We start from the raw sequence: 22623 nt of genomic DNA, 5'->3' as shown, positions 1-22623 counted from the left end.
GTATCTTTTTATCTAAAAGCTTCCAGGTACTTACGGCATGAGAGAAGGAAGTTTGACTAGACATTTGAAGTATTTTGTGATGAAGCAGTTAAGTGATTTGCCTGAACCCACGGAAGGCTGATCACAGAGTTGGGCCAGGGCTCACCACGTGTCCTCCCACACCCCACACTGGGCTCGTTACTGCCAGCTCTCTGTGCCCTCTTGCCCCCTGCAGCCAGCAATGGAGGGGCAGGCAGGAAGCCAAGAGCCAGACCCATTTCCAGAACATAGTGAGTCAGACAGTCGCTCCACTTTCTGTGTTTACCTCTTTCTGGAGCTTCTGGAGGGGAGTGGGGAGACCTTGAGATGTATCTAGAGGACACAGGGACTCGGTGTTGCCAGGGAATCATTGCCTTCCATCAGTGGGCCCTGGCAAGTCTGTCTCCGGAATGTACAGACCCAGATGAGTGACTGTCTATCTAGAGACACATCCTTCATCCTTCCTGGCACTTCTCCTCCTGAAAATATGTAGCTCCTGTGATGCAGCTCTCACTAGCTTTGGTACTGGTTGAAGGCTGTCCACCACAGGCTCCCCGCTTCTGATGTGAGCATGTGACTCCACCTGGGCTAATCAGAGCCCTTCCCCGAGGCCTCTCACACTGGAACTGAGGAAGGAAAGCATCCACCATCTGTGCTGAAGCTGAGAGGCAAGGCTGAGAGTGTTGCCACAGGCCAAGCCTTGTGAAGGAAGATGATGTGAGAGAAGGAGGCCGACAGACAGAGGGAAAAGGAAGAGGAATGGAGAAATGAAGTCTTGATAAGCTTCTGGTCAGAACCCTGGTTCCAGTCACCCCGAGGCCTGGGTGTACCCTCTCTATTCTGGCATCTGAGCCAATAAATTCCTCCATTAGTTTAGGTGGAGTGTTTGCCACTTGCAGCCAAAGAATCCTGATTAACACAGCCTCCATCTGTCACCTGAATCCTTCCTTTAATAGTTTAAGGGAGTCCTGCCTCCTCTCTTCACCTTTTCTTGAGATAAACATGCAGTGAGGACTAGAGTCCTGGTCTTCACTATCGTCATCATCATCAACCTCATCATCATCATCAACACCAACAAAAATGACCAAGCGCTGTCTGTTCCTGGCATTGTCCTAGGTATAGTGGGGGAAAGAGCTGCAAATGGTAGTCTCTCCCTTCTGGGTGCTTCCATGCTCATCAAAATACAAGAAATTCCAAGGGCATAAAATACATGCTGAGCACAGATCTTCTTTAGAACAAGACATAAATCAATCAGTCTGCATGGAGTTTTTAAAGAACATAGACACTCATCACTACAGATTATTTTCTGACCTTTTGGTGCTAAACATCCCTTTCTTGAAAAGCCATCCACCCCGGGGCGCCTGGGTGGTGCAGTCGGTTGGGCGTCCGACTTCAGCCAGGTCACGATCTCGCGGTCCGTGAGTTCGAGCCCCGCGTCAGGCTCTGGGCTGATGGCTCAGAGCCTGGAGCCTGTTTCCGATTCTGTGTCTCCCTCTCTCTCTGCCCCTCCCCCGTTCATGCTCTGTCTCTCTCTGTCCCAAAAATAAATAAACATTGAAAAGCCATCCACCCCCTAGAATAAAAGGTTTTTACCTCCATCTTAGAGTTACCTTCTTCTTTGTACTTTTTTGTGGGGTCTTCTCCAACCAGGTTAGCTCCTCATTCAGGATCAAATTTGTTTATTTGTTTGTTTGTTTGTTTTCTGGGATGCCCTTTCTAGACCTATCCAATTTACTCCACTATAAAGTCCCCAGCCCCAGATTTCTCATGATGCCTAGAGCCCTCCCACTGCCAAAGTCTCCATTCCTTTAAGCTAATATCTGGCCTCTGGATATATCCTCATACAGGATACAATCTGTAAATCTCCTGTTTAAATGTCTTCCCATATGTTTTCTGGTCCTGTTTAACCTCAACAACTTTCAAACAGTTAAATATGTAAAAAAGAAAAAAAAAAGAGCATTACACGTATTTCCAAACAAATTATCTATGTTCAACATTGTACATTCAACAGCTTTGTCTAGAAAGGAAAGAACAAGATAAACATGCAATTTATAAAGAATGAGAAAGAGGAATAGAAAAAACAGGGTTGTCTGGAATCCCTGTATTTCTTTTTTTTAAGTTTATTTATTTATTTTGAGAGAGAGAGAGAGAATACACAAGTGGGGGAGGGGCAGAAAGAGAGAGAGAGAGAGAGAGAGAGAGAGAGAGAGAGAGAGAGATTGGATCTCAGCAGGCTCCATGCTGTCAGCATAGAGCCTGATGCAGGGCTTGAACTCACAAACCATGAGATCATGACCTGAGTCAAAACCAAGAGTTGGGCACTTAACCAACTGAGCCACCCAGGTACCTCAAATCTCTGTATTTCTCATTACCCTTCCACTCTCAGCCTCTGCACAGACCATTAGAAATTCTGAGAGCCAAGTATCACCCCAATGCATCCAGGCCTTCCTTGGGGAGACATGCCTACTGTGAACTGAAATGGCTGTCCTAGAGAATTCCACTGATTTAGAATACTCTTTCCTACTTTCCAGGAGAGAAAGCTCCTCTTCCCCTTAGATCTGAAATGATAGGTCATTATCTGAATCTTATTCCAAAAATTTAGTAGCTTAAAAATAATTTCTGATTTCTCACAATTCTGTGGGTCAGAAATTTGGGTAGGGCTCAGCTGGGTCATTCTTCTGCTCCACAGGCCATTAGTTGGTGTCACTGACTAGGCTGTTTTCAAGTGTAGGCTTGGCTGGACTGGACAGCCCGTGAGGTCCTCACTCAGGTATCTAGTGTGTAGGTGATCTTCCAGATGGTCTCTCCAGGGGGCTAGACTGGGCTTTCTCAGAGCATGGTTGTCTCAAGGTAGTTAAATTTCTTACATGGTGACTGGCTTCCCCCAGAGACCAAGGGGAAGCTGGTAGGTCTCCTACAGGCTAGGCCCTGAACTGGCTCAACATCACTTCCATTCCATCATATTCTGCAATCGAGGCAAGTCACAGAGCCTGCCCAGATTCAAGGGGAGGCAAAACAGATTCTACTTCTTGATGAGTGGAGTAACGTGTGAATACAGAGAAGAAAGAAAATGATGGCAACCATCTTTGGAGGTCATCTATCACACCACGTTTAACTCCTTCACTCACTTAAAGGGAACATGCTTTTGTTCATTTCTTGTCCTTAAATAAACCACCATATAGGGGACCCTGTTCACCTTAGGCAACTCTTCTCAACCCCTTTTATCCCCACACATTATTTCGCCTCACAGTCTCCATCCTCAGACCTAAAATGTTCCTTACATTTCACCTATACTCACCCTGAAGTACTTGTGTCAGAAAACTGTGTATTCCCAAGTGCTGACTCCAAATTAATTTTTACTAGAGCTTGTTCTAATTTTGCATTCTGTTATGATAATGATCACTTAGAACTTGTAATATAACTATAAAATAAGGCTGACAGTCCTTTAAGCCAGGGGTTGGAAATCTTTTTCTGCAAAGAGCCAAATGGTAAATATTGTCAACTTCGGAGGTTTACAGTCTTTGTTGCAACTCCTCAACTCCTCAACTCTGTTGTATAGGAAAAGTGAAAAACAGCCATAGAAAATACATCAATGAGTGAACATGTCTGTGTCTCAATAAAACTTTTTTTTTTTAATTTTTTTAATGTTTATTTTTGAGACAGAGAGAGACAGAGCATGAACGGGGGAGGGTCAGAGAGAGGGAGACACAGAATCTGAAATAGGCTCCAGGCTCTGAGCTGTCAGCACAGAGCCCGACGCGAGATCATGACCTGAGCCGAAGTCGGTCGCTTAACCGACTGAGCCACCCAGGCGCCCCGCAATAAAACTTTTTTTTACAAAAATAGGTAGCAGGCCATATTTGGCCCAAAGGCCATAGTTTTGCTGTTCCCTGCTTTAGACTAAGGAATGAGTATGTCTTTCAGTTTATTTTGTCTAATAATTAGCTTTTGACTTTCAGAAAGTCACTCTTCTCTGAAAATCATTTTTTTCATCTATAAATGAGGATATTGAGGGTCACCTGGGTGGCCCAGTCGGTTAAGCATCCAACTCTTCATTTCGGCTCAGGTCATGATCTCATGGTTCATGAGTTCAAACCCCACGTGGGGCTCGGTGCTGACAGTGCAAAGCCTGCTTGGGATTCTCTCGCTGTCTCCCTGTCTCTCTCTCTCTCTCTCTCTCTCTCTTTCTCTCTCAAAATAAATAAATAAATCTTTAAAAATAAAATAAATAAATAAGGATATTGAAGTGAACAAAAATAAAATACCCCCTTATGCCCATAGTTGTGAAAATGCCACACACCTTTAAAACTCTGTAGAGGACATGCCCAAGATGGCCACAAGATGGGTTGTTTCTCCGTGATAATGTCTCAGAGTCCTGTTGGTATTTCCATGACTTTATGTCCTTCCAAGAGTCTCTCTATTTGTTTCTGTAGGTCTTCATATCCCCTTATCCATGTGTCTCTGTTTCTATATGGGCCATTCTCTTTATATGTGTTTATGTATGTGACTTTCTGTCTGTGCTCAGGGTTTCACTGACCCTCAGTTTTCATCTGTGTGCATTCTTGTGTGTCTCTATCTTGTTTCTTTGTGTATACATACATCTTTCTCTTCTTTCTGCCCTGCCTCTCTCCCCTGACTATAATGTTGAACAGCTGCATATTTTTCATTATTTCCTTTTAGAATGAAAAAATTTTCCTATTCTTAATTTTCAAAATAGATATAGCATATTTTATACATTTTTCATATTTTATATGCTGTATATTTTTTAAATTTCCATTTATGTACAATGAGATATCACATGTAAATTCCTTAGCACAATATCTAATATTCAGTAGGTACCCAGTAATTATTATGTCCTTTTATCTGGCTTCCCTTTATGTAACTGCCTAAGTGACTTTTTTTTCACATGGGTCAATGATTCTCAACAGAAAAGAAGGTAGATCCTCTGTATCTTTCTAGAACACTTTGTTGTTCTGTCCCATCCTCCTCATTGTCATTACTATGTCTGTACACATCTTGTGGGGACTAGTAAAAATAGGAAATCAAAGTTGATTTTTGCTCACCCACCCAGTGATGATCCCATACCTTCCACAGCTTCTTCTCTTTTGTTCACTCGGCAAGTATTTATTGAGCGTTCACTATGTACTCAGTGATGGGGATGAACAAAGCAGACACCGTCCCTGCCCTCACAGAGCTTATGGTTTACTGGGAGAAATGGGCAATAACTATGCCCCTGAACGAGAGCGGAGCAGTGGGTGCACGATTGGATTGGAATACTGGGGAGGGAATGATCTCTCTGAGCTGCCTTTCAAGGTGGGACCCAGAGGGTGAGCAGGAGCCAGCCTAGGACAAAGCAGGAGGGAAATGGAGGACACTTCCTAGGACAAAGCAAGAGGTCATGAGGCTGGGGTGGCACCAGGAACTGAAAGGAGACCAGCACGGTTGGAGGACGTCAGCAAGGCGGCAACAGACCGAGCCAGGCTCCCAGGCCAGGCATAGTGAGGGGTCATTCCAACATTAAAGGGGGCCACCAAAGGGTTTTAAGCAGGGGAGTGGCTGATCTGGTTTATGTGTTTCAAAAATGTTTCTGGCTACAGTGTGGGGGAATGGTTAGATTTTAGGGGCCGGAGGGGAAGCAGTGGAAGGAGACTCTCCAGAGATGGTGACAGTGAGTGAGGAAAGAAGAGAAAGCATTAGAAATATTTTAGGAGGTAGAAATGACAAGATTGGCCGATGAATTAGATGTGAAGACAAGGGGGCGGAAGAGCAAGGCTGGCACCAGGGTGCCCGTTGCAGGGAAGGGGGGTGCTGAGCAATCATACTTCCATTTTGGGCACGTTCCATCGGAGACTGGTGCAGAGCATGCAAGGGGAAATGTCAGGCAGGCCGTCGGATGTAGGAGTCTGTGCTTGGACTAGGGATTCGGGTCGGGGATGGAAATGTGGGGGTTGTCGGTCATGGGAATGGATGTCATCCACCTTTGGAAGGGGACAGAGAGAGGAGAAAGGGGCCCAGGAGCAGGGAGAGAAGGAAGAACCTGTAAAGAGGAAAAGGAAGGGGAACCAGAGAGGGAAAGGAGCCAGGACAGCATGCGTCCTCAAAGCCAAGAGTGCAGGGTGTTTCAAGAGGGAGTGGAGAGAGAGCAGGCCCTCACACCGGGTGCAGCTGGGATGCCGAGGGAGATGAGGACCGAAAGCCTGTCCCTAGATGTGGCCACATGAAAGCCACCTGTGACAGTAATAAGAATGGCTTTGCTGGAGTTGGGGGGAATGGGGGTGGGGGTGGGGTGAATGGGTGATGAGAGAATTAGGACCACCTGTGAAGATAAGTATCCAAGAAGTTTGGTCGTGAAGGGGAAGAAAGAAACACGCTGCAGAGGATGAGAGATCAAGGGTGAGGTGTTTGGGATAAGAGATACAAGGGGGGGGGGGGCGGGGCTCAGCCCGCTAAGCGTCTGATTATTGATCTTGGCCCAGGGCATGATCTCATGGTTCGTGGGTGCAGAGCCTGCTTGGGATTCTCTCTCCCCCTCTCTCTCTGCCCCTCCCCCTCTCATACTGTCTCTGTCTCTCTCTGTCTCTGTCTCTCTCTTTCTCGCTCAAAATAAATAAACTTAAAAAAAAAAAGAAACACTAGGGTGTGTTTGGAAACTCAAAATGATCAGCGAAGAGCGAGATTGTGCCTCAGCTTTTGTGTTACTTTTCATAACGATGAGAACTTGGAATTGTGTAACTCTTCACAGTTTACCGAGTGTTATCACACACACTGTCTCAGCCTTACAGCCATGCCATGAGGTACGTAGCAGCCCTGAGTTAGGGATGAGGCAGTAAGGGACATGTTCAAGGTCACAGCCAGGAAGGGGCAGGGCCAGGCCCCCGTGCCCACACTGCTCCCCTCCCCTAACCCAGAGGCCCTCCCTGTCCACAGCAGTCCTGTCCCAGAGGACGGGCACCAGAATTAGTTGGCACTCACACGGTATGGGTTGTGCCCTACCAGTGTCCCTCAGGCAGGTTTCCCAGTTGCCACCAAGCCAGCCACTTCTGCCTGCTGGCCCAGCTTTGATGTTATGAAGTCACGGCTGCTTTTCAAGAACACAAGACCCTGTCCCACTTCCCAAGCCCCTTTAGCTGAGCCTCAGCTCTTCCTGAATTTCTGGAAGAAACCAACGATTTCTGGCAGGTGTCAGAGAGAGGATATGTGACATTTCACATCCCTCACCTCCAGCCCCTGAGGCTTGTCAACATGGGGACTGCCACCCAGAGAGACCGTGGGTGGGTTAGTGACTGTGGCCAACCTCGGTGCCTCGGTCTCCACATCTGTAAAATCCTGTAAAATCCATTAGGATGAAGTGAGATGGTGGGTATACGGCGCTCAGAAGGGTGCTTGGCACGTGATGACGCTCTATTGACGCTGCTCGTGATTATTTTCATCCTCTCACTCATACGTTGGACAGACATTTGTGGAGCACCTTCTCAATGCCAAGGATCGCTGTAGGCACAGCAAATGCAGAGATGTAGCCACATGCTTCCTGGGCTCGAGAAGCATATGTTGTAACGAAGGGAAGGGATGTTGGAACACAAACAGCTCTGCCCTCACAGGAATAAGCGAGGTGCAAAACACCGGGTACCCGGAGAAGAGAGCGCATCCAGGCGAGAGGCAGTCGGTAGGGGCAGGCTGCGGGGGAGGGCGGGAGGGGGAGACCATTCCCCACGGAAGGGGGCAGCTGCAGCTGAGCAAAGTCACAGGAGCTGGAGAAGGCAGAGACTGTTTGGGGGTGGGGGGCGGGTGGTGAGGAACCCGACAGGAGCATCTGCTCTAGGGAGAAGAGGGGAGGGGATGAGACTGGTTATCCTGGGGGAGGATTGTGGGAGGCCCAGATGTCAGTCCGGCAGACCCAGCAAGGGGCAGCCTGGGTGGAGGCAGGACGGTCAACTCTGCATTTACTTCTGGCTTCGCATCAGGGCTTTTTGGGAAGCCTAGTAGGATCTGTTGGTTTGGCTTCGTGTCTGTCATCCTTAGGGGGGGTGGTGGGAGGGAAGGGGCCACAGTGTCAAGATTTCGCCCCAGGCCGCCAGTTAGGTTTAGGCAGGACTCCACGGCACCTACCCCTTCCGTGACAGATGGAGGAACTTGAACCGGCCTGGTAACCCCACCCCGCTAACCCCTAGGGAATGCCCTGGAACTAGCACCCCCAAGCTCTCCAAAGAAGAGATGATTCAGGGCCATCTGCTCCCCCAGGGCCACCACCATGGGGGAGCAGGGACCATGTGGGCACACCTGCCACCGAGGCTTCAGGGCCAAAGGACCGGCCTCCAATTTGCACAGAGCCAGGCCCCTACCTCCCTGTGGCCACATTTGTCGACACGTGTTGTGACCCCTGAGTTAGTCCAGTTTGCAGAACAGAAACCCAGAACCTAGCAAGGGAAACTGACCAGCCTGAGGTTACAAAACCAATCTGGGGGAAAGTCAGGACCTGGGGAAAGTAAATGAAATCGAGGATGAGAACGTGCAAGTGCTGTGGGAATGGCAGGCTATTATCTCCTCCTTCATGGGCATTTCTCATGGTCGCTACTTTGGGGGAAGTCACCAGAAAGATAAATCAGAGAACCGGGAGCGTTGACACCATGGGCAGTGTGGAAAGAACACGGGATTTAGACCCTGGAGATAGTTAGAGGCCTGGCACGGCCAATACCAGCTGTGTAACCTTGGACAGCTCACTGCCTTCCTGACCCTCAGTTTCCTTTTCTAGGAAAATGCCTTATCAACCCTCGTTCTGTGGGGCTGAGGTGAAACAATGCATCTGATAGTGCTTTTAATGAGCCCTGGGCTCTAGGACTGTGTTGTCTTGTGAGGAGCAGTAAGATGGTAGCAACCAGCAGACCTGGGGGCTTGGAGGACTAGTGTGCAGCATCCTGACACTTTCTGTCCCTGGGGGCGGGAGCCAGCTGCTGCCGGTGCTGGAACCCAAGTGTTCTGTCTCTCCTGCCCAGACGCGCCCCATGGGTCATGCCGGGCCCTCGACTTGCAGACCTCAGACACTGTTCATCAAGGCGTGCAAGGCACGACCTTCCATCACTGGGTGCTGACGCAGCTCCCAGTGAGCTCTGCACCCCCGCCCCACCTTAACACACTGTGGGTGCCAAAATGCGCCTGGCCAGTTGCTCAGCATTCCCCAAACTTCACAAGCTCTGCATCTCAGTGACGGAGGAGAGGCCCAAGTTGGATCAGTTTCAGGAAAACAAGAAGTGATTTCTCTCAAAGACCTTGGCGAGGTCTTTCCGCTCACCCCATCCCCACCTCCTGAGTGTTGTGGGCCAGGACAGCCGGAGGCCTGCAGCTAAACGTCACTCAGGATGTACACGCTTAGGTTAAAACAAAAGCAGGAGGCCGGGACTAATGGATGGACGTTGGCCGGGTTCCTTAGGAGAGCCTGGCGAGCTGGTGTTCCCTAGAGGCGGGAGAAGGTCTTCCGACATTCACGGCTATGCCTCCCGAGGGTGACCTTGGGCATGGCGCTTTCCACAGATGGAAAGGCAATGGGAAGAAATCGACTGTGGGACACCTAAACCCTTATGACTCAGACGTGGATTCTGAGGTTTCATTCATTCAATCATTCAACAAGTATTTATTGAGCACCTATTGTGTGTCAGGGACTGTTCTAAGCCCTGGCGAACGAAACAGACAAAAACTTCTGCCCTTGGAGCTGATATTCTAGTGGGATCAGACAGAGAAGGAAGAGATAAACAAGAAGATAGGGAACGGTCTGCTGCTAGTAAAAGCTTCAGGGGAAGAGAGCAGGGATGAGGGATAAGAGTAGTGGGGTGGGGAGTGTTTGCAGGTTTCAGGAATGTGGCAGGAAGGCCTCACTGAGAAGCAACAACAGAGCCAGGGAGACAGCCACGTGGATATCTGGAGGAAATGGCTCCTGGGCAGAGGGAACAGCAGGTGCAAAGTCCCTGAGGCAAGAACATGCCTGGGGCTTCAGTGCAGCAAGAGACTGAGTGGCTGCAGGAGAATGAGACCAGAGAGATGACAATAGATGAGCATTTTAATCTTTCATATGGAGTCCCTTAGAAAAAGAGATCCAACGGATCCACCCACTGACTTTCAATGTGTTTGTAATCTCCGTTCAGAGGTGCCCATTTCATGCTACTGTGTTTAAATGCCGGGGCTCTGTCAGGAAAGAGTCATTCCAAACCTCAGCAACAAAGCCTCTGCTCTTCCAGGGCTCATTTGTGCAGCAAGTGCCTGCGTCCAGGACCTAGCACCTGACACTTACTAGCTGCATTACCTTGGGGAACGGCACCCTGACCCTCATTTTCTCCAGTGCAGCTCATCGGTTGCCTCGTCTGTGAAAAGCATTAGTAATACAACCTCCCATGCCCACCCCACTTGCTTATTAGATTTAAATTAGTGAGATCATAAATATGAAAGTGTCTTTTACATTGAAATGGGCAAGGTAGATCTAGGGGGGTGGTCATTTTCTTCGGTGAAGCCCGTGGTAAGGGGATTGTCACGGGCTGCCCGTCCCTCTGTGCCACTCTGCTTCTCATACTGTGTCCCATGTGGGCCCAGCTGACTCTTACTTTAAGTGAGTCTGTATCTGATTCAGGGACACTCACCAAACACCCAGGGACTCCTAAATGAGCCAGGACTGAATTGCTCCCCCCCCCCCCACTGACCTGTCTGGGAGGATTTTCCAAGCCCCATTGCTGAGGGGGGGGGTGGGGCAGGGACCCCAGGTGAGCCCAGTTGCTCCTCCTCAACACCCCCTCCCCCTACCTCCTCCAGGTACAACGGCCCCAACCTGGTTTTGAAGTATGACCGGGCCCAAAAGCGACTGGTGAACATCGCAGTGGATGAGCGCAGCTCCCCTTACTATGCACTGCGGGACCGGCAAGGGAATGCTATCGGGGTCACAGCCTGCGACATTGACGGGGATGGCCGTGAGGAGATCTACTTCCTCAACACCAATAATGCCTTCTCAGGTAAGGGTGTGGGGCCCTGGGCCTCTTCCTGCTTCCTACCCTCTTCCTCCCAACACCAGCTGGAGGTAGGGCCTTCCGGGCCCTGGCCTTCCTCAGGCTACTGTCACGGGCTCCCCCAGGCGTAGACCCCTGCTGCCTCCAGCACCTCGCTCTGTCGCAGCTGAGACCCCCAGGAGGACCCCTTCTTCTCTTGTAAATGAAGCTTGTTCTCAGCTCCCAGGCCCTGGGCCTAGAAACTTTGGAGCATGAATGGAGGAGACCTGTTCTCTCCCTCAGACTTTCTGTCCTCCTTGCCCCCCAGTCCTCCTAACCCCTCCCCTCCTTTCCCTCCACTGCTCACTGGACAGATGGCCCCCCGGAATCGCCCTCTATGCTGCTTCTAGGGGACCTTTCAAAATGCTTTGAAATCCTTCAAGGGCCCCCCACAGCTTTTAGCTGAGCTCATTTATTCATGCCACAAATTCCTGCTGAGCACCAACTCCATTCCAGACTAGAGGTACTAGAGGCTGAGGATACAACTTGGAAGAAGACGGACTTGAGTTCATGGAGCCTTTCCCAGCCCAAAGTGTCTCATCTGACTTACCTGGGGGTCTTGTATAAATGCACATTCTGACTCAGCAAGTCTGCGTGGGGCCCAACATCCTGCATTGCTAACATACTCCCAGGCTATGATGATGCTGCTGGCCCAGGGACCACACTTTGAGTAGCGAGGCCCTACAAACCAAGGAATGGCTGAGGAAAATTGATGCCCAGAAGGCTAAGTAATAGTAACAATAATGGTAACAGCTAATACTTAAGTAGCACCTACTGTGTGCCAGGCCTAGATCCAAGCACTTTATATTAATCATCTCATCTAAGCCTTGCAACAACTCATTTAGGTAGGTTCTGGGCATCCCACTTTATAGCTGAGGAGACCAAAGCACAGAGGTCACATGACTGGCACAAGGCCACAAAACTTGTAAGTCCCAAGATTCAAACCCCGGGGTCTGACTCCAGATCCATCCTTTAATTAAGATACACCCAAGCCCTGGGGTACCTGGGTGGCTCAGTTGGTTAAGTGTCCAACTCTTCATTTCGATCTCATGGTTCGTGGATCGGGCTCTGTGCTGACAGTGCAGAGCCTGCTTGGGATTCTCTGTCTCCTCTCTCTCTGCCCCTCCCCCACTCATGCTCGCTTTCTCTCTCTCTAAGTAAAAAAAAAAAAAAAAAAGGAAAAAAAGATACTCCATGGCCTTGCTCAATCCTATGTCCTCAGGACCCAGTGGAGAGCCTCATAGTGGGTGCCTAGTGTTGCACAAGTTGGGGGACTATGTACTTGGGGCTAAATATCAAAATGGTTCCCAGCCCTTGACTCTCCCATTCTCTCAAGCCTGAGCTCAGCCCACTAGAATGAAGTCCATTCCCATGGGGCCACATCTGCTGGAAAGTCCCAGGCCATAATGTCCTCCTGGGGCACTCAGAGCCTCATGTCCCTAAGGGGCCAGGTGGGACATGCGTTGGACTCTTCCAGATGGCAGCAGCCTCTTCGGTTGGTCTAGACAACACCCTATAGTTCAGACTTTATGTATTCACCATCCTGGACCCTCCCAATCTCCTAGAGGCAGGTGATTGCCTGGCTCTGGGGTTCACCTTCCCTACCTCTTCCCCACCTCTTCCCCAGCCTGAGCACACACATTAGCTTTCCTTGGGCCCATAATGTTGCCCCCACTGGTTTTTGAGGCCAGGCCAGAATCCAGCCCCTAGACTGCCCTGATGTTGAGCCCTGCCAGTGGCATGAATGGGAGGAGAAGAAGTTGGGGCCCGTGCCAGGGGCAGGGGCCGACACAGGCGGGGCTGACTGGCTGGCAGCCAGCCTTGTGCAGCCAAGAAACAATGAGCCACAGCCCCGAGTGGTGTTTTATGGGTTTTCATCTCATCTTGCCACCAAGTGAGGCCTGAGAGATAGTAATTATCCCTACACAAATATCAGGGCATGATTACCCAGCTGGATTTACTGCCCTCTCTCCAACCAAGCCAAGATTGGATTAGGACACAATTAATTGATGGGCTGGTCAACCCTTTAAGTTGATCAAGGTCAGGAGGGGAACAGCAGCAAGGGACAGCGGTGAAAGGGGTGAGTCCCCAGGAAGATGTGGGAGGGCAGGGAAGCAGAAATAGGGAGAACTATGGAAGGCGGAGGGGGGACGGTGTTCAACATAGGCTTGGCAGGCAGGATGCCAGAGGAAGGGGACAGACTCTCCTCCCCACTCACCGAACAAAGAGCACCTGGGAGGAGACTTCAGGTGGCTCTGAAGCAGTAGCCCCTCCCATGCTCTTGGAGTGTTCCATTGTGAATCCTAGGACAGAGGTGCTCAGCCCCAGCTGTACGTTAAAATCTCCTGGGGAGCTTTTATCACTCCCAGTTCCCACAGTGCACCCCAGTGTGGTCCAATCTGAATCTCTGGGGGTGGGACCCAGTTAACAGACTGTAAAGCTTTCCAGGTGATTCCCATGTGCAGTCAAAGTTGAAAGACTAACCAACCCCCCACCCCCGCACCAGTCATGTTAGTTCCGTGCCCAGCCTAGCCTAACCATGGCCCCATTCATTCATGAATGTATTCATTCATTGGACAACTATTTAATGAGCACCTACTGTGTGCCAGGCTCTATTCTAGGCATTGAGGATGCCCTATGAATGAAACAAAAATCCTACCCTCCTGAAGTTTACACTGTATGCCCAGTACAGCTATATATTTCTCTAGGTACCTGACTCTCATGGACTCTAAAGTCCTCATACCGGCACCCCCAGCCCAGCTAGATTTTGAACGTCCTAAGAGCACAGTCAAAACCTGATAAATAAATCCCGAAAGAACAGACAAGGCATGAGTCATTGGGCCTGAGAGAAGGTGTGCCAACCAAGGTAAGGCAAGGGGAGGCAGCAACATGGAAGACCCCCGGGAGGTCCTGGGCTTCCTGGGTTGGAGGGCACAAGTGTTCATCTGGGAGAGGCTGGAGCTGGGCCCCCAGCGCTGGGGTAAGGGCGACAGTGCCCAGCAGCCTCAGCTCCAGACATGCAGCTCCCGGTGACCTTCTGTGGGTCCGAGTTCATTTTTCAGTTGGGTGATTCAGTCGATTCATCGACAGTGGGCAGGTGTGGAGCTGGGCCACGTCAGCGCCTCCTTGGGTCCAGCTGGCATGATACTCAGCCACTGCCACCCTGCCCACTGTGGGGAACCTGAGATCCCCTCTAGGAGCCCTGCCAACCCACGCCTGCCCTGGCATGTGCCTGGGAGGGACCTGTGGAAGGACAGCCCTGTCCCCTCCCTTAGCCAGTCTTTGGGATGTCAGCATTGGTGTCCTGGAGAAGGGTTGAGACCCTGCATCCTAGCAGTGGGGGTCAGTCTGTACAACACTGGGGTCTGCACCTTACTCACTGGGTGACTTCTTTTAGCCTCAACCCCTTCATCTGTAGAACACGAAAAATTCTATCAGCTTCCTAATCTCAGCTCCCTCCATGAGCTCCATAGACTATATCCAGAGTCTCTGTTGTGGCCTACAACACCCCTCCTTGGTGTGAGCAGATTGCCCTTCTGACCTCGTTGCCTCCACTCATTCACTTCCTCTTGCTCACCATGTTCCCATCTGAGGCCTTCATACTTGCTGTTCCCTCTGCCTGAAATGCTTTTCCCACCACTATTGTCAGAAATCACTCTTTCCCTTCATTCAGGCTCATCCCCAGATGTCCTACCTACCATCCCCAGATGCCCTACACCTTAAATCCCTATCTGTCTCTGCTACCTTAATTCACTTTATTTCTCTTCCTAGCACTTAGCACTACTGAAAGTATGTTATACATTTGTTGTTCATCTCTCCTACTCAGCTCCACAGGTGTGAAAACTTTGTCTTGCTTGCTGCTGTGTGTCCAGGCCCAAAGAAGTGCTTATGTCACTTAATAAACATTCAATACATACATTTGAATGAGTAACTGAGATACTCAATGAAAAGCACTTATAATGGTGTCTAGGACTTAATAAGTGCTCTCCAAGCAATAACCATTATAATCTTGCAGCGTGAAGCAAGTCAGAGGCTTTAGAAGTTTCCTGGGCAGAGGGGTCAGGCCTCCCTCCTGGCCCATGGGAGAGAGAGACTCTAGGAGCAGAAACAGAAAAGGACCATCATGTAAACAAGTACCACCCAGATAAGGGTACCAGGGGGGCATGGGTTAAGGATTAAGAATTGGAAGATAGGTAGGAGGGAGGGAACAGAAAGACTGACCACAATCCCAAGAAGGCCTGGGCCACAAAACCAGCTTATGGCTTAACTTAACTGGAAAAATATAAGCCAGTGTGGTTCAGATAATACATTACTTGGTGAAAACCAGCTAGGAGGGGATGTAGGACAAAGGGGGACCAGAGGCTGGTGCCAGCACCTCCCTCGCCATCCAAGAACCCAGGACCTCCTGCAGCTCCCGGTCAGAGCCCATCGCCCTAGGGATGTGGCGCTGGCCAGCCTAGCTGCTGTCCTGTGTGGCCCCGAGTTCTCCTGCCCGTGTAACCTTGAGTAACGGTGGTGTGGTAGGGGATGGGCCAGCGGCAACTGTGAGCCCCACCACTTACGTTATTTTTACTCGCTGAGTTCAACAGAATAGTCACTAATAATCTGCTGCCTTCAATCTGCATATACCTCCCTCCTCTTCTACCGAAACAGTAGTGTGCACTCTACTCACGTGGCTACTCTTGGTTTGTTTCATTTAGCAATCAATTTTGGGTATTATTTCACAGCAGCACACAGATAGCTTGCTCATTCTTTTGATGGCTGTGTAGTACTCCATTGTGTTGATTTGCCATTCACCAAATCGGTCCTCTGTTGATGAACATTTAGGTTGCTTTCAATCTCCTGCTCCGACAAGCCGTGCCACCAAATGAATAAGTTTATGCAACATACCATTGTCCACAATGGCAGGTGCGCCTGTAAGGTGAGTTCCTACGAGGGAATCACTGCATCAGAGGAGCATACGTGTGTGGATTTGATAGGCATTGCCAAACCACCCTTCAAATGGACAGTCTAATGACATTCCATTTGGCCCTGACGCGAGTGAGCATTTCCCAACATTCTCATCGACACAGTGTGTCATCATTTTTAATATTTGACAATCTTATAGGAAAAAATTGGTACCTAAATGTAGTCTTAATTTTCATTTTTCTCTAAACGAGTGAGGCTGAGCATATTTTTATGTATTTGAGTCTCTGCTCATCGTCTTTGCCCATTTTTTGTATTGATTATTGGCCTTTTTCTTATTGATTTTTAACATCTCTTTATAAATTAGGGAAATTAGTCCTCTGTCTGTAATGCATGTTGCAAATAGTTTCCCCTTGTTTGTCATTTTTGTTTTGTCTTTGTTCATTGCAGGTTTTGCAATGCAGAACAATTTTAGGTTTATGAACTTGGATTTATCGCTGTTTTGTCTGACAGCTTGTGGGCTCTGTGTCGTCCTTAGGCCACCGGGAGGGGCTTCTGTGCCCTCTCAGAGAGAAGGGGTCAGTCACTGTGCCAGAAAGGAAAGGGGACGGGGGGGCGGGTTGCACTTCCAGCTTCTGCCCACACCACAGATGAGCCACCTGCTCTTGAAAGCACCCCCGGTCCGGCAGCTCCCTCAGCCAGGCCACTTGCAGCTACACCCAGACATGCTGTCTCTTGCAATTCAGAGTGTGTTCTGTGGCCCAGCAGCACCGGCAACAGCCAGACGCTCAGGCCCTATTCCAGACCTACCAGACCAGAATCTGCATTTTAACAGGGTGTCCTTGACTTCCTGTGCCTGGTAAAGCCTGAGTACCTGCTCAGTCTCCACCTTCTATCCTAGTCGGCTCCCAAGGTCTCCTCATCCCCAGCCTTGTTTCCTTCGGATGCACAGTGCTGATTTTCAGCTCACCCAGCCTGGCCCCCTTTGGGAAGAAGCTCATGAATGCTCAGACTCCCTCCCCTACCCCTATGAGGATTCATTTACATGTGGCCCCATAAGAAGGCAGGATGGATGAGGCTGTCAAAGCAGTTCCATAAAGAGTATGGGGCCCCAAAGGCCATTTTCTCAGAACGAGGTTCCTTAGGAGTCAGGGACTAGACTGCCCTCCACCAGCACCCCTCCAGCTCTTTCATACAAGGTGGGATGGGGACACTTTGAAGTCAGGCCACTGTTTGAAGCTCAGCTTTGCCACTTAACACCAGATGTGCATCTCTAAGCAAATGACTTAACCCTCAGAGTCCCAATTTCTCTCTGTAAAATGAAGAACCTACCTTCCTGACACGACATGGAGAGGGCTAAATGAGCTGATACGAGTGAAGCATCTGGTAGGGGTTGGTCAAGATTTCCCTCTTCACCCAGGGATGGAAGAAGGAAGACTGGGGTCAGAAATTATATCACGGTCAAGGGAAGTCTAGGTTTCTTCTTTATTAAAATGTCCTTTGCCTAAACTAGTCCTTTCTTCCCCTGAGGCCATCACAGCTTTTCTGGCTTTCCGTTGACTAAGTCTTATAAAGCATTTTATATTTAATATCAGCTTATACAGTTGTCTCCTGGGATGTGGCTCATTGAGGACCTGGAGTGGTCATGCCCTGTAATTCCCTGGATGATAATGGTGGCATGGTGGTGATGATGAGGATGGTGATGATAATGGTGGTCATGATGGGGAGGATGGTGAGGAGGGTCATGATGACAGTGACAGGGGTGGTGAGGATGGTGGTGGTGATGATGATGATGATGATGATGATGATGATGATATTTTTTTTTATTTTTCCAAGTTTATTTATTTTGAGAGAGACATAGAGCAAGTGGGGGAGGGATAGAGAGGGAGGGGGGAGAGAGAAAATTCCAAGCAGGCTCCATGCTGTCAGCGCAGAGCCTGACGTGGGGCTTGAACTCACAAAACCATGAGATCATGACCTGAGCCAAAACCAAGAGTAGGAGGACACTTAAGCAAGTGAGCCATCCAGGTGCCCCTATTATTTTTATTATTTATGGAATTTATCATGTGCCAGATACTGTCCTAAGTACTTCACATGCATTATAGAATTTAACTCTCACAACAGCCTGATGAATAGGTGGCCGTTCTCCTTATCCAATTTTACAAATAAGAAAAAGACAAGCTGATGACTTGCCTAAGGTCACCCTAAGCCAGGGACGTTGCTGGCTCCCTCCTTAACCCCGCTGTTTGGCAGTAATCTCTTTGCCTTATGAAGGAAGTTGGAAGCGGAGCCCTCTTCCCTGCCACACACATAGCTCACTCTTCTCTTTGCCACCAATACCAGACCACAAGCCAGGTCATCTCCCTGAGGTGGGGGCAGCCCATGGGGGAGGAGGCACTCAGGCCAATGATCCTTAGGAAGAGCCCTTTATGATCCAAATGCACCCTCCTAGTGGCTCCAAGTTATCCTCTGGGGACAGAGCTTGGTGTGGAGGGAATGACAGAATGGTGACTTGAGGGCCACTTGCTTAACACTGCTGCCCTCCATGCAGAACCTTCCCCTTTTATTTGTCTGATGATTCCCCCATCTCTGCCCCTTCTTCCTCCTACACCCGAATGAGTCTGCTCCTGGGACACGTTCTTTCTCCTCTGCCCCAGCTCCAACCTCACTGCTGTGCAAGCTGTTATCCTTTGTGGCCAGTGACCTCTTGGACATGTCTTCTCTCCACTTTGGGACCCTGTCAGATGCAAGTGGCCACTCCCAGCTGGCCCAGCCTCCCTGTTTCAGTCGCTGTCCCTACATTGTGGACCTCTCTCACCCAATCCCCCCTGCCCTTCATGCTCCAGCTTCCTGTAGCCCGTGCTTCCTCTCACTCCCCCTGTCATCACAGAGGTGTCCGCCTTTTCTCCCTTGCTAGCTCACTCCTCACTCCACTGCCAGGTTAATCTCCTGGAAACACTGTCTTCCCCAGATCAGAACCACCAAGGCCCCTTCACCGTCAGTCTTGGAATTAGTGGGTCTCTCCTGCCCTGCCATGTTCTTCCTCCTCAACCTCCACAAACTGTCCTCTCTGGCGTCTCCTCTGCATCTCTGTCTATGCACCCGGCCTGCCTAGAGCACCACCCCTCCACCTAAGCCACAGAGCGCAGCACACAGAAGCACAGGCTTTGAATCTGTGTCCACCACTTACTAGTTCTGTGACCTTGGGCAATTGACTAATCTCTCTGCCCCCTCAATTTCTCCACCTGTAAAATGGGTCTATACCAGCTCTCAAGGTGGCTGTGGGGTTTCGGCAAGAGGATGTCTGTAAAAGAGAATGCTTCACACAAAGCCTGGCCATGCCAAGTGCTCGATAAACAAGAGTCATTGTTGTTGTTACTCTGACCCTTCAAGTACGGGTACACGTGCCTCCTCCATCACGAGGCCCTCCCTGCTCACTACAGCCCCTTCCACCCTGACTCCATGGCATCTCCAGGATGTATCATCCTGTCCTGTTTCTCAGAGCTCTAATAACTGTGGGGTCTTAGGTAGGTCCCTTGCCTCTTGTGCATCAAGTCAGGGGAATAGTGCCCACCTCGGGGGTTGTGGTGAGGGTTAGTGAATGAATATATGTGCCTGGCACATGACTGAATATACATGAAGTGCTATAGAAATGTTAAGTAATATTAGTTTCACTGTGGTCCCACAGCATCTCCTCTACTTACCCTTCCTGTTGTAGAATGGACTGTTAAGCACCCTGAATCAGCGACCAGGGCTCCTGCTTCTCTGTGGCCTCCTACTGCACTTGGTACCCAGCAGGGCATGATAGACCCCCCGAGCCTCACCTACAGGGCCTTCCCAGCTGGCCACCTGGCAGTAACTGGCAGTTCCAAGCCTCCTTTAATGCCAAGGTGCCAAAGTCAGGATGGGAATTGGGAGCCCCCAGACCTGCCTCTCACAGGGGCTGTGACCCCTAGCACCCCATGTCTTGCCCATGAACACCCTTCTCTTTCTCCCAGGCCTCTGCCCTCTCAGAGTCTCAGGAGAGCCCCTGTCTTCTCCCTTCTTCCCGAGCAGCTGCCTCCCGACTTGGCGAGGGACCCCAGGGCAGAGTGCAGCTACAAGGAGCCAGAAGGCGGGATTACACGCTGACATGGGCCGGAGGCCAGTGCCGGGTGGTTATTGCCAGTGCCATCGACCCACACAGCTCACTGTTTATCTGTCTTCCTGACACACCTAATTACCCAGGTTGCAGCTGCCAGAGCGTTTGCTCTTCCTAAATCACGGGCTCCCATCTCTCCTCACCCAGGCCTCCGGGCCTCTGCCTGTAGAGGGGCTGCCATTGATTTTGCCGTTCCCATTTATGATCTACAAGGCTCTGCATCGCTGTTGCACATTTTACCTTAATTAGTTTATTCTTCTGGGCGTCCCTGGTCAGCTCAGAAGCCAGGAGGTGGAACAGGGGAAGAAGCTAACAGCACATGGCGCCCTGACCCTTCTCCAGAGCCTGGGTGGACATCCAGAGACAGCAGTTTGCTAAGAACAGTGCTAGGTCCACGGGATGTTAATAGATGAGCTGTGAAGAGGGGTTCCATGGCCAACTGTATTTGGGAAAGACTGTATTAAATGATTAAGCAGGGGCGCCTGGGTGGCTCGGTCTGTTAAGCATCTGACTTCAGCTCAGATCATGATCTCGCAGTCCATGAGTTCAAGCCCCACGTCGGGCTCTGTGCTGACAGCTCAGAGCCTGGAGCCTGCTTCGGGTTCTGTGTCTTTCTCTCTCTCTGCCTGTCCCCCGCTCACATTCTCTCTCTCTCTCTCTCTCTCTCTCTCTCTCAGAAATAAACATTAAAAAAAATTTAAATAAGAGTAAGCAGGTAATTTATTGCAAGACTTTTTAAAAGTTTTAATAGACTGATGTCCATGGAGAATCTCGAGGGGGCATGATGGAAGGTGTGGTCTTTCCCAAACTCAGATGATGACAAAATCTTTTCTCCATCATCTCACAGAGACCAGGGTTCCATAAAGCACACTCTGGGAAATGTTTGTCTTGGGTGAGCGGGAGGAATGGGAGGTCATGAAGCCAACAGAGAGGGACAGAGTCATCCTGGTCCCATTTGTTCCTCTTGTCTCACTGAGGTAGGAACTCAACGGCATGAGAAATTTCTGCCACTGAATGCACAGGTACCCATGGTGCTCTGTGAGCCCCGGCTGCCGGCAGCTGCCTTCTCACCCCAGCCCGCGCTTCACCAGAAGTTAACCAGGGTACTTCAGTGGGGACTAGACGAGCGGGAGGTTACCGTCTAAAGGGGCCCTGGTGTGACAGAGGAGGGCAGGGCCGCTCACTGTTGGGGGAGGCTGGAGACCTGGAAGCCTGAGGGGCCCTCCGCAGAGGTGCCCTGAGCGTCAGCAAGCGTTGACCAGGCTGCCGCCACCTTGGGAGCAGCCGTGAGCACGGCAGGCCAGGCCCACAGTCCTCTACCGCAGTCCTGAAATCCAAACCATTCTGAGAGCCTCAGGTGTTTTGGTTTTTTTTTTAAGTTTGTGGGAAAGTGAATTGATAGCAAAACCTGTCCTGGGCTGATGTGAGCTATTTATAGACTTTATTTATCCCACTTAGTGTGAATATTCATATATTTTACAACAGAAATATTAATGTGTTTAATTATAGGGTGCTGCCCCATCCCTCTTGGGGGTGTTATGTAATAAATGGTGTGTGCGCTGTGTTACCTTTCTAAAATGTGAAAGAAAAAAATCTAAATTTCTAAATACATCTGGCCCCCAGGGATTGTGATGAGGTGCTGTGGGGCTGCCGTGTGCAATGCTGACCATGGCCCTGGGGCTTCAGTGCCTTTTTTTTGATGTGGATTTATTTGAGAGAGAGAGAGAGAGAGAGAGAGAGAGAGACAAAGAGAGTGAGAGCGGGGGAGGGGCAGAGAGAGAGGGGGACAGAGGAGCTGAAGCAGGCTCCAAGCTCTGTGCTGACAGCAGAGAGCCCGACCTGGGGCTCAAACCCACAAACCATGAGATCATGACCTCATGACCATGAGCCGAAGTCGGACACTTACCTGACTGAGCCACCCAGGCGCCCTTTCAGTGCCTTTCATCCTGTAACTCCCACAGCCACGATGTGGGGGAGGAGGCACAGGAAGGAGTCAACTCCCTTGACACCCAGGTGAGGAAACCAAGGCTGGAGAGGATAAGGAACCAGCAAGGCCTGAGCGGAAATTGGCGTGGGCACAGGCTCAGGCCATTGGAGTCAGCACCTGTGCTCCCATCCAGAACCAACTCCTCAGATGCCCCCGTGGGCTTCCCTCCCAGGCCGCCAGGGCTCTGTGCAGACCCCAGATGTGGCTCCTCAGCCAAGCCTCCGCAGAACAGACACCTGCAGGCCTCCCGGATCTGCTTTCTGCTCCCCTCAGAAAGGGCCTTTCCCTCCCCCAGATTGGCCTCTGCCCCTCTAAGAGAGTCAGGCTCCAGTGCCAGCTCCCTGGTGTCTGGTGAGCATTTGAGGCCAACTCCAGACCCCACAGGCCACGCACCAGCCCCCGTGGGTCCCTGTGGTCTGAGGAGGTTCCCATGGGAGGCCACTCAGAGAGCAAAGCCTTTTGTTGTCTCCTGGGCAGAGCACCTGAGAGATCCTTTATATCCACCCTCACCTCACATGCTCACACTCCCACAGTCCTCTTCAGTCACTCGT

The 22623-nt window shown here is 50.3% G+C and overlaps 1 protein-coding gene across 1 annotated transcript in view; it reads left to right on the top strand.

Moving 5' to 3' along the window:
* Positions 1-22623, top strand: part of CRTAC1 (cartilage acidic protein 1) — a 119343-nt gene that overhangs the window by 55233 nt on the left and 41487 nt on the right. Inside the window, exon 2 of the mRNA XM_047072278.1 lies at positions 10810-11006. Coding sequence (XP_046928234.1) covers positions 10810-11006 — 197 coding nt within the window. The remainder of the gene's footprint in view (positions 1-10809; positions 11007-22623) is intronic.

This window comes from Lynx rufus, unplaced genomic scaffold, assembly GCF_022079265.1.
Source record: "Lynx rufus isolate CCGP_SWC_20201006 ecotype Redwood Valley unplaced genomic scaffold, mLynRuf1.p SCAF_11, whole genome shotgun sequence".
Taxonomy (NCBI): domain Eukaryota; kingdom Metazoa; phylum Chordata; class Mammalia; order Carnivora; family Felidae; genus Lynx; species Lynx rufus.
Note: the sequence above shows the minus strand (reverse complement) of the source record. Positions and strands in the feature narration are given on the sequence as shown.